This window comes from Urocampus carinirostris, chromosome 2, assembly GCF_059441175.1.
Source record: "Urocampus carinirostris isolate Australia breed hairy pipefish chromosome 2, RoL_Ucar_1.0, whole genome shotgun sequence".
Lineage (NCBI taxonomy): Eukaryota > Metazoa > Chordata > Actinopteri > Syngnathiformes > Syngnathidae > Urocampus > Urocampus carinirostris.
In genome coordinates, this window is record NC_142350.1 from 25,147,501 (window position 1) to 25,165,392 (window position 17,892).

Sequence of the window (17,892 nt, forward strand, 5' to 3'; positions counted from 1 at the left end):
ACAAGAGAGCAGCGTCCGCATCATTTTTAAATAGACTTGTTGACCCCATAACGTTCCTAGGGCCCTATATTAGTGGGGATTTTACTGTCCTGTTGTATGCTATGTTTTATACAGCACTTTGAGTGGCAATTTTTTGCCTGAAAAGTGCTTTACAAATACATTTGATTTGATATATCGTAACTCTGGGAGATTTTTAAAGTTGACGTTTCTCCCTGTAATCCATTTTTGTGACGTTATTTTCGGTTTTGTTGGTTAGTGTTTATCTGCTGTCCAGGGTTCTTATAAACTTGAATTTGGGGCAGAGTTTCGAGGCCTTTTTTTTAGAGGCAGTTTTTGCACAAATGTTGTATTTTCTTTGCTTACAGTATCACCCTGGACAGCAATGTTTACCTGCAGCACAGGGTTTTGAAAACAATATGTTGAATTTGTAGGATCTTCATTTAAATTTGATAGCTTAAAATTTTGCCGTGTTTTTTTCTTTTAACGGCTCGATTTTATATTTTCATCTTACAGTGTTAACTGTAAATAGCATCATTAAAAGACCTCATTAGTGTTACGTTGACATTTGAGTTGATGACATTTTGTGGCTGTAAACCTCTTGCACACCATGATGTTATGTTCTCATTGTCTCAGTTGAAATAAATGTCAGCTTTCGGACTGACTGACACAGACTGATGTGCATTGTTTGAACATCAGTCATGGTTTCTTGTCCCACAAGTGTAGGATTTAAGTTGCTTGTGCTGTAGGAAAGAACATTAAATCGCAATCATGAATGATATCAAATCGCTATGCTTGTAGAACCGCAATAATCCAAAATCGTGACATAAAATGAATCAGCAACTTAGTATTGTTTAACAATCGACTGGTGACCAAAGCATATTGTCCAAACCTTAGTGTTCACAGTTTGCTTTTTAACCAGTGATGCCTAAGATAATGGAGGCTCAATAAGCGGATTACAATTAGCCTTAAATGCGTGCGACCTTTCTCCACAAATCAGAATTTTAATAGAGAGCAGCCACCACCACTTAAAGCCAAGTTATATCAATTACAGTAATTATGAGTGTGTGCCTTTACCTACATTTAATGAGATTTACATTTTTATTGCACCACTCCGCATTGTAAGATTTATTCTATTGCTGACATTAACTAGCTATTTTGGAAATGACTGAAATATATTTATAGAGGGATGTTTCTTGACTTCCATAAGACCTTGGCTGCAATGCAGCAGAAAATTGTACAATTTCATTTAATCGGTGACAATAAAGCAATCATTATATGCAAAAGGCGTGCCCGTGTTGATCATCTGTAATCAGCAGTGCAATGATGTTATTGTTCTGTATCAGTAGGTGGCAGCAAGCTGGTATTTAATAATTAACATCTCATGAGGTAGTGTGAGTAAATCATTTCAGTGACTAGTTTGAGGTGAAAATATAATTATTGTGTTCCAACAGTACATCATTTGACTTATTTGAGGTTTCATTTTTTTCTTCATCTTTATTTTCACCCCAAAAAAATAAGATGATAAAAGTACAATAACATTTGTTATAATATAGCATATTATAATGTAAAATAATTCAGTATAATTTAGTGCTATATATCATAATGACATTAAATGAAATAATGTTACATATATTATTTATTAGAATAATACTATATTAAATATATTTTTCTTATTTTACAAAAATATCTAATGCAATTAAGAAGATTTTCAAACACAGAAATATGACAAATTGAGTAATCATATTCTAATATATAAGATAATGTCAAATTAAGTATAATTTCGGTCTTATTTCACAGAAAAATTGCATTTAAGTCAAGGTCTTGTATGGATCTGCTTTAGATTTTTCAATTTTATTTTTAAAATAAAATGCAGGTACCCAAAAGACTAATCAGATTTAACTCAGTGGGCCGTCAGGGCCTGCAAGGCCTTCTCTGCTGGCCTAAAAATATATGAATTGTGTGATTTTTTTATGATATGTTGTCCATCAATACCTATATCATTCCAAATAGACTTTTAGCTTCCTTTCACTACTGTTCCCCTGGTTGCGCTGCTTCCAAATGTATGCTTTCATATTTAAGCATTTTACCAAACGAATTTCAGTTATCAGTGTTTTCTAGGCTCAGAAATCTACCTGGAGGCCTTCAGTTCTGCAGGCCCTGAGGCAATACACCAAGGCTGGATAACGTTGTTGGTTTAGCAATCAGACTCCAAATTTGCAGGTGAGCACCTTCTAGATGACGTAAATGAATGTCCGTGGTTTCACAAACTAAGAATAGAGGACGGTTACAGAAATCTAATGATGAAAAGATGAAGAAAAAAAATCTGTGTCCGCTGCTTTAGTCAAATGGATATTTTCAGCCCAAAATCGAATACAAACGTATGCCTGAAATACGACAGGGCAGGCTGTACTTTCAACATAAGCGTCGATGGCGATAGAAAAGAACTTCTTGATGGAACTGAAACTGAAACTTGCTGGTCACCTGTACGACAGTCATTGAAACTTTTAGGAATAGATTTTGTGCTCAAATAAAAAGGATTTTTGGCGAGTAAAACTTGGCTAGCTTCCTAAAAAAATTGTACAATTTAAGGAGGCTATGTTTTTATATGTGTTGGCACTGTAGCTGCGATAAATATTTTATAGCCATATTGGTTAGAGGGTTGGCAGTAGCTCAGGAGGTAGAGCGATCGTTTTAGGATTAAGGGATCCCAGTTCGAATCCCGGCTTGTCCGTGTTACATGCCGAAGTTTCCTTGGGTAAGACACTGAAACCCCAATACCCCCAATAAGCAGGTTAGCGCCTTACATGGCTGCACAGATCACGGCCGCTATTGGGAAATGTGAAGCACAATGTAAAGCGCTTTGGGAAGTCATTCACTTGAAAAGCGCTATATAAATGCAGATCATTTCATTTCATAAATACACGGCCCACCGCTGGATTTCACAATATCATTTATAAATTCTTTTTTTTAAGTTAGAAGAACCGTCAAAGCAGAGGCAAGGACAAAACGATGCCTGGATATCAGCGTTTGAAACGACGAAGTACCTGTGGCAGGCGGCGCCGCTTGCGTGTGGCGTTCCTCGTGCCACTGAATAGTGCTATGGTAACTCAGCATCACTTCCCACAATGCTTTGCAAAGATCTGTCAGACACGGGATATAGCTGTCCAAGGTGATATGCTGCAAGCACAAAATAAACGCATTTGTTTGTAGGGAGGAAGGAAAAAGGCTTAATTAAATACATGACATGATGAACATAAAACAATTCCAACAAGAAAACAAGGAACGTCTGTGCACCATTAGCATCATCCACGTTATTAACACCAAAGCATTTTTGTGTAGCGTTTTCCTTTTTTGGCAGACTTATTGCTACATTGGAACGGAAAAGCCAAAGAGTAAGACTGAGTCCAGATGGAGACTCAAATCATGAAATGGTTGCTAGAATAGACTTTAGATGTCATTGTCTACATTGAATTACAGTGTACAGTTATTGCTGAAAAAGAAGAACCTCAAGATGAAAAGAATCCAAGCAGAAAACTGGAAACTGAACCTTAAAAAGGACCTGTCATCCTCTTGCTCTTTTTTGCTTGAGCCACCAAAACCAGAAGTGCTCATTAAGCTATGTTGCACATCTAGGGTAACCTACCTGACTACCAGTGAAATCCAATGGCCATATCTATATTCTTTCCCTCTTTTTTTCAAACGAACAGCTTCTGGGTCATATTAATCAATAATCGGAAAAAACAATTGGCCAACAGTGCATTTATGGATGGTTAATATTAAATTGCATTTATTTTTAAATTCGTGCAGTGTTTTTATTCTCATACCTTTCTTAACCATATTGGGGCACCCCTCTAACACTCCTCTGTGATCGATTAATTTTAGATATTAGGTGGGTGAAATTAAAACTTTTTGCATACAAAAACCTTTGAAAATTAAATGTATATTTCATACATTCTAAATATCGGGACATGTGATTTCACAACTAAATTAACTTAATTCGTTCATAAATGGTTACTGTATGTAGAAGCATTTCATTGTATTGTTATGCATTACTGCATTTTCTTACTGTTTTTTAGGTGCACTTTGTACTCCTGAAAATACTGTACATATGTATTGGTTTCTGAATATCTTATAGTGTAATTTTATTAAATAGCGAATTTAATGTTCACTTTTTTCCTGTTTTTTTATTTTAAGACTTAATGCTGTATTTATTTTTTGCTTTTTTTGTTTTTGTATACATTTATTTAAGGATGTATTTATCGAGCATATTTAATTCATTTCTATTTATCTTTTAACTAGGCTTTCACTCCTGTTATGTATTATTCATATATTTGTTTTTGTATGCATTTGTTTTTATTAACTTATATATATTTGTATGATGTATTCCTTTACTTGTATTTTATAACTTGGGCATTTCTGGTCTTCCATACAATCTAAAGATTTGGGAAAATTAATAAGGACCAGACTTATGTTGCAAAGTGAACATGCAGTCGATTTTTCTTTTTCTTCTTTTCTTGTTGGTGGGCTGACACACAATTAAGAGTTTCAAAGATTGATAATGAAGTTCATTTGAATGCAGATTAAATGAGTGCACGATAAGCACATTTATTCCTCAGTGTATATTTTGCATCCCAAGCAAAAAACGACTTATAATTAGGGATCATGGACAATACTGAACATATTATTGGATGATGTCACTCAGTGCCATGTACAGTTTTTATTTTCACTACATTTTTTTTTGCACTGCAACAAATAACAATATTAACCCATTGTCAGGAAATGTCGCCCTTTTTTGTAATATATTTTGACTCCAATTTATACCTAAACTATACTTACGTTACGAAATGAAATGAAATGATCTGCATTTATATAGCGCTTTTCAAGTCAATGAAGGCTTCCCAAAGCGCTTTACAATGAGCTTCACATTTACCCATTCACACACACTCACACACCAATAGCGGCCGTGCAGCCATGCAAGGCCCCAACCTTCTTATTGGGGGCACTAGGGGTTCAGTGTCTAACCCAAGGACACTTCGAGATGTAACACGGGATTCGAACTTGCGATCTCTCGATTCCAAGACGAGCACTCTACCTCCTGAGCTAACGCCGCCCAAAAAGATAACATGTTCCCCATTGTCAGAAAATGTCACTTATTTTTTTTCTAGTTTTATGATATTTTTACCATCATTTCCAGAGTATAAGGTGCACCTAAAAAACGCAAATAGGCCAGAAATTTGTAACCGCGCCTAATCTGCAGGATATTATAGCGAATTAAATTGGAAATGCATAGTTACAATTTAAAGGTACGCTAACTGTTTTACCTTTGACAAACATATAGTGTGGTCTTCGAGAGCCCTCCTGTGGTTATCATGTTAATGATTTGTTTCTAAAATTATTTCAGCAGTGAAACCAGATGTTAAAGATTTATGTTCAGTGGACAAAAAATATTTGAATTTGAATGTTTTTATTCATTTTTTATTCAACCCTGGCTTTTACTGTAGTTCTAATTCCATGCGCCTTATAGTCCATTGCGCCTTATATATGAAAAATGCATCACAGAGGACTATTTTGGGGGGGATGCGCCTTACAATCCGATGCACCTTTTGGTGTGGAAAATACGGTACTTCAATTTATAACAAAATTACACTCACATTACAAAATAATTTCACCTCATTGTCAGGAAAGGTTGTTCATTTTAGTTTTCTATAATATTACGACATGTTAACTTCAATCTATAATTCAATCACTTAAAACACAAAAAAATGCTCACCATTGTCCATAAATGTTGCTTATTTTATTTTACTTTAATTTAGCACCAAAGCACACTCACATCGCAAAAAGAAAGTATTTATACGCCATTGTCAGAAAATGTCACTTATTTGCGTTCTTATTTTATGACACTTTCAACAAAGTTAACCGTCATCGCAAAGAAATATAATTTTTCCTCCATTGTCAGACAAGGTTTTTTCATTTAATGACATAAAATTTTAAATTTTATAACAAGTTTATACTATCTGAGGAAAAAATCTTACTACATTGTCAGAATTCAATTTTACGATATTTTTACCTTTAAAAAACTTTGTTTCCTCTTTTAGCAGATTTTGTTTGAGGTGGCTTATTTACTCGTTTTGTTTTATCGTGGTGGAAAATATTTCTTAAATTTACTGTGTGTACTATTTTACCACAATATGTCATCGTATTAAAAAAAAACACATTTGGAGCTTTTGCTCATTTAACGTTTCATTTCTTTTGTAGATTAAAAACTAGCAAAATCTAATGTTGTTCATTTGAAGTATTATTTTCCTCATTTCATAATTTTACTTTAATGTAATTAGAAAATATGAGACATGAAAGATAACCGCCGGGACAGGTTGTGACCTTGTTCGGTGAACAAAATCAAGACACAAAATGTAAGGTAGTAAACGTTTGAGATTTTAGAACTTCTCGGGAGTGGAGCGTGTCAGCAGCATGTTAGCAGGCAACAGGGTCCAGGAAGGGACATAAATGTAAATGTGGCTTGTGATGAAAAATACAAGCTCGGTCGCACCCACACACCATCGCTTTTCTGTGTCGTAAGAGAAATTGGCTGAGCTGAAACAATCCTGCAACAGCTTTTTATTGTTAAAAATTCTTATTGTTGTGACATTGCTGTCATTATATTATGCAAATACATTTCAATCAAGATCGATATTTATAAACAAAACCCAGAGGTAAATAATATGTTGGTGATGGTGAAAACTAAACAGAATATAACTAGATAGCTTTTAATAAGAACACAAAACAGACATTTTGCACAACTCATAGTTAGGGCAGACAAGTGGGAGCTTTAATGTTGGAGGAATCTGGCTCAAGCTCCCATGTTTTGTCCATTTAATGCACAGATCAGGACACTTAGCAATTAGTGGTCCTGATGCCTGGGGGCGGCCTTCCTCTAGCATCCAGGTTTTGACGTCGAAGGGGTAGGAGGAAATAAGCATAAGCTTCAACTTATTCCTTTTCGGACATGTCACGTTAACATTGTTTTTTGATTTGATTTGGTTTTTTTTTTAGTTTTCTCACTTTCAAGATAAAGTTTCATTTTTTTCAAAGTGTTAATGGTACAAAAGCAATTATGTTTTTGCCACAGCATCGCTACCGCATTGCATTCCGAACCAGAATAAAAAGAAATATCAAATATTCTGCGCGTCCTCCATCATTGTCCTTCAAGCGAACAAAGCTTCTGTTACGATTCTCAGAATGCATGATTCATGGGGAGCGCCACAACTTTGCACAAAATCTCAAGTGGTAATTCATCACACTTCTTTTCGGTTAAGGTGTGCCCACATGAGGCAAAAACCATCCAAAATATTGAGTCACCTACTAGTAAAGAGAAACCTCCTTTGTGTTTTTCATGAAATCTTAATTGTGAAAATGTTTCCATGATTCAATTACCCGAAGCTTCGCTTCATCCACAAAGTGCTTTTCCACCAGAGAAGGAAAAAAAAAAAAAGAAGAGTTTCCATATGACTACCATCTTTCACATGCAGTCAGGTTACCCTAGATGTGAAAAATGCCCAAACAAACAAACAGAGCCCCAGAAAGTCTATACACTCTCCCGGATGGGAATTAAATTGAACACAAACGACATCTTTTACTGACAGTCAGGTAGGTGACTCCAGAAAAATGCCTAAAAACCTGACATTGCATTTTTCATTTTGCTGCAGCTTTCCTAGAAAGACTTTTTACTATCCCAGGACAGAACAGGTTAGGCTAGGATCAGTCTTTTCCAAGTAATTAGGTAGGTCACTCTTGAGGTAAGAATGCCCCCCAAAAAATGTCTCAGCACTTTTTGTTTTGCTGAGTCGGCCGTTTTTCCAGAAAGCCAGTCCTCTCTTTCAGGCCAGCACAACATTCAATTTCAATGCAATGGCTTGCAGACTGTTAAAAGGGGTTGACCTATATGGGGGGAAAATGCCCAAATATGTCAACTTACCACTTTGGATTTTGCAGACTCTACATTTTTTTTCTCAGAAAGACATTCCAGTCCAAGGCCAAAATAACATTGATTAGTCAGGTAGGTTACCACTGATGTGACAACTTTCCAAAAAAACGGACTTTGCATTTGGGTTTTTCTGCCTCAGCAGCTTTTCCACAAAGACATTCGGAACAAGTTTAGCCAGGATCCCAAACTTTTGCGAGCAATCAGGTAGGTCACTCTAGAGGTGAAAATGCCAAAAGGGAAATGTCTCAATGCAAAAGATAATGTTTTTCACAGAACTGTGAATGTATGTACCTTGTGACTTATTTGGCTGTTTGTAGTTGTTGTGTCACTTCTTTTCATTGCCCTACAGCAGACCTGGGCACTCCGGTCCTGGAGGGCCGTATGTTCTGCATGATTTTTGAGGTTTCTCTGATCCAATACAGGTGATTCCAATCACCAGTATCGTTAACGAGCACTTGCTAGCTTGCTAACGAGGTTATAATTTGTATCACCTGAGTTAAAGAAGAGCAAACTTCAAAATCTGGCAGGACGTATGGCCCTCCAGGACCGGAGTGCCCAGGTCTGCCCTACAGTTATGATGCACCATTCATTGCATTATTGATATAACTCAGGCCAGTTTTTGAAAGCACTACGTTGACATTCTTTTTTCGCCTTGCCCATTTAGCCTCTTGTTTTCGCTTTAAAGTGACATAGAGTGCCATGTCTAATCTCAGCGCATATAACATTGATATAAATGACACTAAAGACAATTCAAATGGCGCGCAGCCATTGATTTTATATCTAAAATAGTGATGCACCAGGGGAACAGTGTTGATTTGCCATTGACGACGAACAACGTCATTCGGACCAGAGTTCATGTGGTGAGAAAATAAAACCCCTTCGGGTTCAAAGCAGGAGTGGGCATACTACAGCACGCGGGCCACATGCCGCCCCGTCAGGCTTTCTCATCCGCCAAATGAAAATGGGCAAAATATAGAATAGAAGAAGAATAGAATTTACTTTTATTGTCATTCTTTGTAACCATGCACACAGAACGAAATGTCAATACACCTGACCCGTACAGTTAAACTGTAGTGAGCAGATGCAGCCACAGCCAAACAGAGCGCCGCCATTTTAGAACCAAATGCTGTGTTGGGAGTCATTAGGTGACCAAACCTCCCAATTCCAATCCTTAATGCCGAGCGCCAAGCAGGGAGGCAATGAGTACCAATGTAGTAAGTATGACTCGGCCGAGGCTTGAACCAGCGACCTCCCAGTCTCAGAGCGGGCGCCCTACCATCTAGGCTACAGAGCTGGTTTTATATATATATATATATATATATATATATATATATATATATATATATGTAAATATATATATATATATATATATATATATATATAGTTATATATATTAAGAATTTATATGATAGTAAATCTAACTACTACCAGTGTTTGAAATAATGTCTGCCCGGACGTGCATCTTTTACGTCGGGCGTACAACTTTCACAACGTCTCTGCCCGGGTGGCCGACAACTTTTTCAAGGAAAAAAAAAAAATCTTTCGTTTTTATCTTTTATTTTTGTATTTTTTTAGATCAAACGTTTGCTTTATTCTGATTTCGAAATCTTCGTTTGGTTTGGAAATTTCGGAATGGGCTCTATGCACAACTTACTTCCGCGTTCGAGTAAGAATGTTAGTCATTTCCGTTCTCTCGTAAACAGCACGAACAAAGCGCGAAATAACGTCATAGCGGAGTTAACTTATACAAGCGGTTTGTTGGAGTTGCCGAAGATAACAGTAAATGATGTCCGGAGAATTGTCTGAGCGTAGCACCACAGACTAAACTAGAAAAGCAAGAGTAACTATGTCACATTTCAGGGAGGTCAGTCATGTTGCTCCAAGCAAAGCAGAAAACCATGAAGAGGGGTCTGCAAATAGAAGTGCCTTAAAGGGTTATGGCGTTTTAGAAAATGTGAACTAAGCCACGTGTTGGCTAGTAGTTCATCCAGATTCACCGTGGTTGGTGCATCACCTGATGGGCATGGTATATGACCCTTTCTAGAGATCATCATTTGGGCTCGTTGAAATGAAATGCTCAAATATACAAAGTTACATAGATTGCAAGCACCTCAAAGTTGGCCATGGTGTGCATAAGCTGAAAGAAAGCCATTGCCATTATTGGCAAGTTCAGGGGCAGTTGCTGATCACAGGACTTGAATGGTCATCATCGGCTACACCGCTCATCCTCAGTAGGGTCGCGGGGGTGCTGGAGCCCATCCCAGCAATCATCGGGCAGTGGGTAGGGACAACCCTGAACTGGTTGCCAGCCAATCGCAGGGACTTGAATGGTGTGACTGTTATATTTGCCAATGAAGACATTCTTGAGCAGCGCATTCGCAGAGACAATGCTGTGTTGCATTGTATGAAACAAAAAGTTTATTTGTTTTTCTTGTACACATATATGTCAAAATACCATTCAATGTGCAAATAAGTTGACATGGACCAGATTTGAGTGCAATACTTATATTAAAGAAAAAGTCAACGATCTGCAACAAGAGCCATGTGTGTAATTTAAAAAAAGCAAAAACATAAAACAAAATTCAACACTAAAGCATATTAAAAGTTATCAGGAGTCAAATATCTATATACAGGACTGTCTCAGAAAATTAGAATATTGTGATAAAGTTCTTTATTTTCTGTAATGCAATTAAAAAAACAAAAATGTCATACATTCTGGATTCATTACACATCAACTAAACTATTTCAAGCCTTTTATTATTTGAATATTGCTGAATTTGGCTTACAGCTTAAGAAAACTCAAAAATCCTATCTCAAAATATTAGAATATCATGAAAAAGTATACAAGTAGGCTATTCAACTAATCACCTGAATCATCTAATTAACTCGAAACACCTTGCGAGGGTTTCCTGTGCCTTAAAAACACTCAGCTTGGTTCAGTAAACTAAATCACAAGTATGGGGAAGACTGCTGATCTGACTGCTGTCCAGAGGACCATCATTGATACCCTCCTGATGGAGGGTAAGACACAAAAAGAAATTTCTCAAAGAGCAGGCTGTTCACTGAGTGAAGTTTCAAAGCATATCCACAAAAAGTCTGTTGGAAGGGAAAAATGTGGCCGGAAACGCTGCACAACCAAGAGAGATGACCGCAGCCTTAACAAAATTGTGAAGAAGAGCCGCTTCCAGAATTTGGGGGAGCTTCAAAGACAGTGGGCTGAAGCTGGAGTCCAGGTATCAAAAGCCACAGTTCACAGACGTGTCCGGGAAATGGGCTACAATAGCCGTATTCCCATGGTCAAGCCACTTCTGAACTCAAGACAACGGAAGAAGCGTCTGACTTGGGCTATGGAGAAGAAGCACTGGACAGTTGCAGAGTGGTCCAAAGTCCTCTTTTCAGACGAAAGCAAGTTTTGCATTTCATTTGGAAGTCAAGGCGCCAGAGTCTGGAGAAAGGCTGGAGAGGAGCAAAATCCAAGTTGCTTGAAATCCAGTGTGAAGTTCCCACAGTCAGCAATGGTTTGGGGAGCCATGTCAGCTGCTGGTGTTGGTCCACTGTGTTTCATCAAGTCCAGAGTAAATGCAACTGTGTACCAAGAGATTTTAGAGCACTACATGCTTCCATCTGCTGAAAAGCTCTATGGAGATGAGGATTTCATTTTCCAGCATGATCTGGCACCTGCCCACAGTGCCAAAACCACCAGTAACTGGTGCACTGACCATGGCATCACTGTCCTTGATTGGCCTGCTAATTCCCCTGACCTGAACCCCGTCGAGAATTTGTGGGGTATAGTTAAGAAGAAGATGAAGGACACCAGACCTACAAATGCAAATGAGCTGAAGGCCGCTATGGAAGCATCCTGGGCATCAATAACACCTCAGCAATGCCACAGGCTGATTGCCTCCATGCCACGCCGGATTGATGCAGTAATCCGTGCAAAAGGATTCCCAACCAAGTACTGAGTGCATCAATGGACATTTTCAAATGTTTGATTTAGTTTTGCTGTTATAAAATTATTTTTTTACTTGGTCTGAGGAAGTATTCTAATATTTTGAGATAGGATTTTTGAGTTTTTTTCAGCTGTAAGCCAAAATCAGCAATATTCAAATAATAAAAGGCTTGAAATAGTTCAGTTGATGTGTAATGAATCCAGAATGTATGACATTTTTGTTTTTTTAATTGCATTACAGAAAATAAAGAACTTTATCACAATATTCTAATTTTCTGAGACAGTCCTGTACATCTGTGGGAATTAGCTATCAGGTCCGAGCTTTGAAAATGTCGGCTACACACTCGAGAGCTACTTTTAACAATGAAGTCGTCTCTTCGATTTTTGATGACCCACCGTTTTCATAATTCGGAGTTTTGGGGAAATGTATGAAAGCTTAGGACCGAATTACAAGTAGCCAATGCTATACATTGAGGTACACAGCAGTGGTGGCTGGCCGAACTGTCTCCCCGTTTTTGAAAACAAACATTTGTGCGTTTACAAGTCATTCTGACCATTGGTGGGCATAAGAAGAGTTGAAATTAATTGCAAGTAACGTCCAAAAACAAATCCGTATTCGGCTTAGGCAGGTTTGTTTTTAGCATAACATTGAGATCAGCGCTGACCGGAAACTTCAAACCATCCATTTTTCCGGAAATACGTCATCATCTCTCGTGCATAGAGCCCATTTCGGTTCGTTAGGCAATTTGCATACTCGGCAGCCAATCAGAAGCCTGCATCGAATAACTTCCTGCTTCCGGACTTTCCCGAGCGTTATAAGGTCGTGCATTTGCATATCATTTTCCAAAGTAGACGCACAGAGAACACAAGAAAAATGGATAAGTGGTTAGGAATCGAGCCAAAACCTCAGCCACAGAAGGTTCGAAAGAAGCCAACAAAATGTATGATGCTACAAAACGGATGGAAAACAGCGATGTCATATATATGCAATGAATGTTATAAGGAGATTTATAATAGACCTGGTTTTAAAGAGTTGTTCTGTTATATATTCTGATCATCAAACTCCAATACTTCGCAGCAATGGGTTTTTTTGCAACTAGTCTTATTGCATTTCAGGTTGGGAAAAATGGGGCAGGCAACTTTTCAGAGTTGTCTGCCCTGGTGTTCGGTAACTTTTTGTCATGAGTTTCAGACACTGCTACCACCAATAATAATACATTTTAATGGGGTGTCAACTTTGTCCCCGTTATCCATTTGTGAGTCTATGACAAAAATACAACGACAAAATTACTCCTAGGAGACTACATTATTACCACAAAATTATTTTAATTTCAGATTTAGTGTTTAAAACCAGGGACCGATTTTGATTTCATTGATAAAATTATATAGAAATACTACAAAAAACGACTATATTATTACCACAAAATAAAACAAAATTTGGTGCCTAAAAACAGGGACCTAATGTATTATTTTGATTTCATTGAAAAAATAAATGCAACAGAAATACTAAAACACATGTCTACAGTGATACAATAATAAAAGCATGCTAGTACAGAAATACTACAAGTAATACTACAAAAATACTAAACAAATACTAAAAAGTACTTCTACGGAAATACTACAAAAATACTACCGAAATTCTACAAACATACTACTATGGAAATACTATTGTTTCGACAGCAAATCTACAAAATACTACGATGGGTATATTTAAAAATCCTTACACAGAAATACAACAACAGAAATCTTACAAAAATGAAACAACAGTAATGCAACAAAAAAAATCTACTGTGAAAATACTGCAAAAATATTAATTAAATACAACAGTGGAAATTATACAAAAATACTACTTCAGAAATACAAAAAAATACAACTTAAGTAGTAATAAAACATTCCTACAAAACTCCAATTGCAGAAACATTACAAACATGTCAAAAATAGAACTACAGTAATACTGCAAAACTAAATGTGGAATTTATGCTTACAACGGGGACTTGATGTATGATTTTGTTTTAATAGTGAGTGTTTCAAAATAATTTTAATGAAACTACTGTTAATAAAATAAAAGTAGCATGAAGATTTCTGCATGTATATATAAATGGATCTGTGTCCAGGATGGGCCCCTTAGCCCCATTTTTGAACCCAATGAGGCCCCCATGGCCATTCCAAATAGTTGCCCAGCCCTGCTTTCAAGTGTCAAATTTGAAAGCACTTCACCGAAAATGAGTGCAAGGAGCAAATTCCATCAATCTGTGAGATTGCGACTACACGGGTCCCTGCCATTATAATGAGATGCTCATGTTTAATGAATATGCCGGATGGGGTCCCAGACAAGTAAAATCCCGTCCAGTCACGTAATTAAAAGGCCAGTTCAGAGAGTCTAGGGTCAGCTTTCAGATGCTCCAACCTTTTGTTTTTAATGGCGCGATCAGGGAATCCGTGCACCATAATTACTTTTCCGGGCAAAAGGAAGGAACTTTTTCATTTTCTGATAAATGTCGAAAATTCCAGAAACCTTAACGTCGAGCAACGTATTTCCTTGTGTTTCCGTAGTGCAATGGTTAGCACATTGACCTAACATGCGAAAGTTCGAGAAACATGTAGGCCTGGAGAGTGATGGGCGCCACCAGGCTGTATTTGCCCAAGACACACCACGGGAAGTGGCGCCCCAATGATCTGGGTGCTTTAAGGGATCCCTTAAAAACATTTAAAAAATAACTAAAGAAAAAATATATAAATAAAAATCCATACTTCAAAGAGTTCTATCATCTTGTGATATACTCAAGCCAATTAACCGTTTGCTTGTGGAGTCAAGCTGCATTCATTTCTATGTTGGTCTGATTTATGATGAGGAGCTGCTGAAGTTCTGTTCACATGACCATCAGAACTTGAACTGACAGCATCTCCTCATGAGCTGAAATTCATGTCTCTTGTCTCCCATTGTGTGTTTTATTCAGTGATAGAAGGTGATAGGCAAATAAAAGCACGTTTATTCTACAGAGTTTGTACACCCTTTTCAAAGCCAAACTCAAATCCCTTTAAGACGGTTCAAAGCTGATATTCCGATTTCTCCGGTACCATGAGAAGAAATCCAGTGTGAATCATCTATTTTGAAGAGCCGTTTTACGTATGCCATTTTTAATCTTGTGTGTGCAATTATCAAAACAGGTGAATTTTAGGACATTGTTAGGACAGCGAGTGTTGTAAAAAATGTAAATATTTGAAATAATGAATAGAAACTACAAAAGAGAGCAGTGGGCAAAACTACAAGAATGTCTCCTCGTGTACACACACATAGGCAGTGCTTACCGTGCAGAGATCCTTATACTGCATTTTCTGGAACTTAGTATCAGCGTTGCCGGCACATAATTCGACATATCCAAGCACTACTTGGAAAACGGTGTTGTGGATGGCTTGGGTGAAGTGCATGTGCAGCTGATCCATTGCAGTCTGTGGAGAAATACAAACGTTCGCTCATACTGCTAAATACATTCCACCAATCTATTTTAAAAGAAACATAATAGATTTCTGCATGTATATATAGATAATTTAAAAAAAATTGGGCTGGGTCTCTAGGATGGGCCCCTTGGCTGCATTTTTTAAACCAATGTGGTTGCCTACCTCTGGTCCAATACACAGTTCAGTCTATTCTGGTGACTTTGAGAAGCGCACAATAATTGGCATCAACTGCCTCCCCAAAATGTCTCCTACGGTAACACTTGCCATAGTAGCGCTCTTCACACAACAATCAATCTTTGTCAGAGTGAAGGGGGCGGGGCTTAGCCAGAGCTCAATCGTCTCATTTAAATATAACAATGTGCAGGAAATTGGGTGAGCTTTATGATACGTGAGCTTTGAGCTGCATCTGAAAGACAGAGCAACCACACTGCCGGGGTGTAAAAAGGCCATTTAACCACTCAAACTAAATCTAACAAAGGTATCACTTATTGAGAAAGTGAGTTTTCAGAGTGGCGAGTATTCATTTAACAGGCATTGGCATTTCCGTCAACATCTAATGAAATTTTTTTCCTCATTGATGGAGAGACGCATTGTTGTCCCACATCTATTAAAAAGTCATCAGCGAGTTTACAATCTTGCAGCATATTCCATACAGTCTCCTTCATGAGGATGAACAAGGGCCCCTATTCAATATATAAGAAGCTGCTAACCCAGTACTTCTCAATTATTTTCTGTCGTGCCCACCCACCGGAAGAAGAAATCCTCTCACGACAAACATGCCTCCCATTAAAGAATAATTTGTCCAGTTTTAAGTACACCGCTGTCGACTGCAAAACACTGCATCCGTAGTAACGCATAAAATAAAAAATAAAAAAAAAAGGACCAACTTGGGACAAAAAAATAGCTTAATTACATAAAACAGAAAATACTGAAAGTGCATCTGAAATTCAGAAACAAAATAAAAACCCTTAAACCAATGCAAAACATTTTTTAAAACATTCAAAAACTCACTAACACAATGCAATACTAACCTGCAAGGAGTTCCTTGAAATTAGATTTTTAGAATAGAATAGAATATACCTTTATTGTCATTGTTACAAAATAGGTTAACATATTGTGACAACGAAATTGGGCAACGAGATTTGTTTTTATCCGTGTATATATAATTCCATTCAGTAAACCTTTCTAATGTTTAAAGCTGCTGTACGGAATTTGGAACTTTTCTACTCGCTGACATCATCTTCTGGCTCCTATCAGGATTGCAACCTCTGTCAAGAAGTTTCTTAAATTGCTCGTGCAAGTACGTGCATTTCCTAAAAGCGCTCCAAAAAACTAATTTTTCTGTCATTTTTGGGGTTTGGATTGACTTTTACACTACTTGAAAGATTTCTTACTTTTACCATTTTCATGCTACACTCACAAAAAAAGCATGAAGTCACAATATTTATCAACAAATAAACCGGATTAGGGAAAAAGGCATTCAGACTTTTAACAGTATTTGGGATCAAATATTGATACAAGTAATGAAAGCAAACCAGTCGGGAGCTCAGCGAGATTTGCACGTGCAAATAAATATTTATTTAGTAGATAGCAACGTCCGTAAAGACGCTTGATAACAAGCTGGCACAATGACAAACGAGCGCAACCTTCTGAGTGTCATTTATCTTCTAACTGACATGCATATGGCATTTCCCCTTAGTCAAATGATGAATTCTTGGACTAAGACTTGACAATATAACGGAGTAAAGCAGGGGTGGCAAGCACACGGCCCGCGGGCCCAATCCGGCCCACGAGACAAGACTGAAAGAAAAGGCTAAAATGAAGGCGCAATGGTCCACTTGATGTCGCCAAAGCCAAGCGCCGCAACCAAAGCCACAGGAGCCGGATTTGATGACTACCATTTATCAACCGAAGGACATTTGATGTTATTCCATTCATGGAAATAAGAAGCAGAAAAACACTTCATAAAATCAATTATTTCAATAATTTGTACTTCAATGTCTGAGTTATTTATGTCAATATTCAGTTTTCATGAGGACCCATGAGTTAAAGGAAAGGGGTGTATATCTGACCACTAGGCGTCACTGCATTGTGGAATAAAGAAAGAAATTACAAATTATTGAGACACGAAGTGACCAAACTGCACAATTTTCTGAAATTGTATTCAAGGAAAAAAAAAGAAAAGAAAAAGAAAAAAAGGGAAAAACGGCATAAACAGAAAAAGAAAAACAATTGCTTTCATTATTTTTCTTCAATTTCTTCTTTTCTTTCTCGCTCTCTCATTTTCTCTCTCTACTGTCTCTCTTTCCCTTTCCTTCTATACTTTTCCCAGTTTTTCTTCTTTCTATTTTACTTCTTTTTCTCTCTCCCTTTTTTACTCTGTCACACTGTCTCTTTCCTTCTCTCTCCCTCAGTCATTTTTCCCTCTGTCAATTCTTCTCTTTCTCATCTACTAGTTTGGCCCCAGCAAGAGTGCTTTTTCTACCATGAGTCCCCTGAGCTC

General features: G+C 37.4%; 1 protein-coding gene across 1 annotated transcript in view; it reads right to left on the reverse strand.

The window, feature by feature from the left end:
* vps50 (VPS50 EARP/GARPII complex subunit) overlaps positions 1-17,892 on the reverse strand; it is a 148,568-nt gene that overhangs the window by 75,877 nt on the left and 54,799 nt on the right. Inside the window, exons 12-13 of the mRNA XM_088325993.1 lie at positions 15,240-15,380; positions 3,045-3,177 (exon numbers count right to left, since the gene is read on the reverse strand). Coding sequence (XP_088182119.1) covers positions 3,045-3,177; positions 15,240-15,380 — 274 coding nt within the window. The remainder of the gene's footprint in view (positions 1-3,044; positions 3,178-15,239; positions 15,381-17,892) is intronic.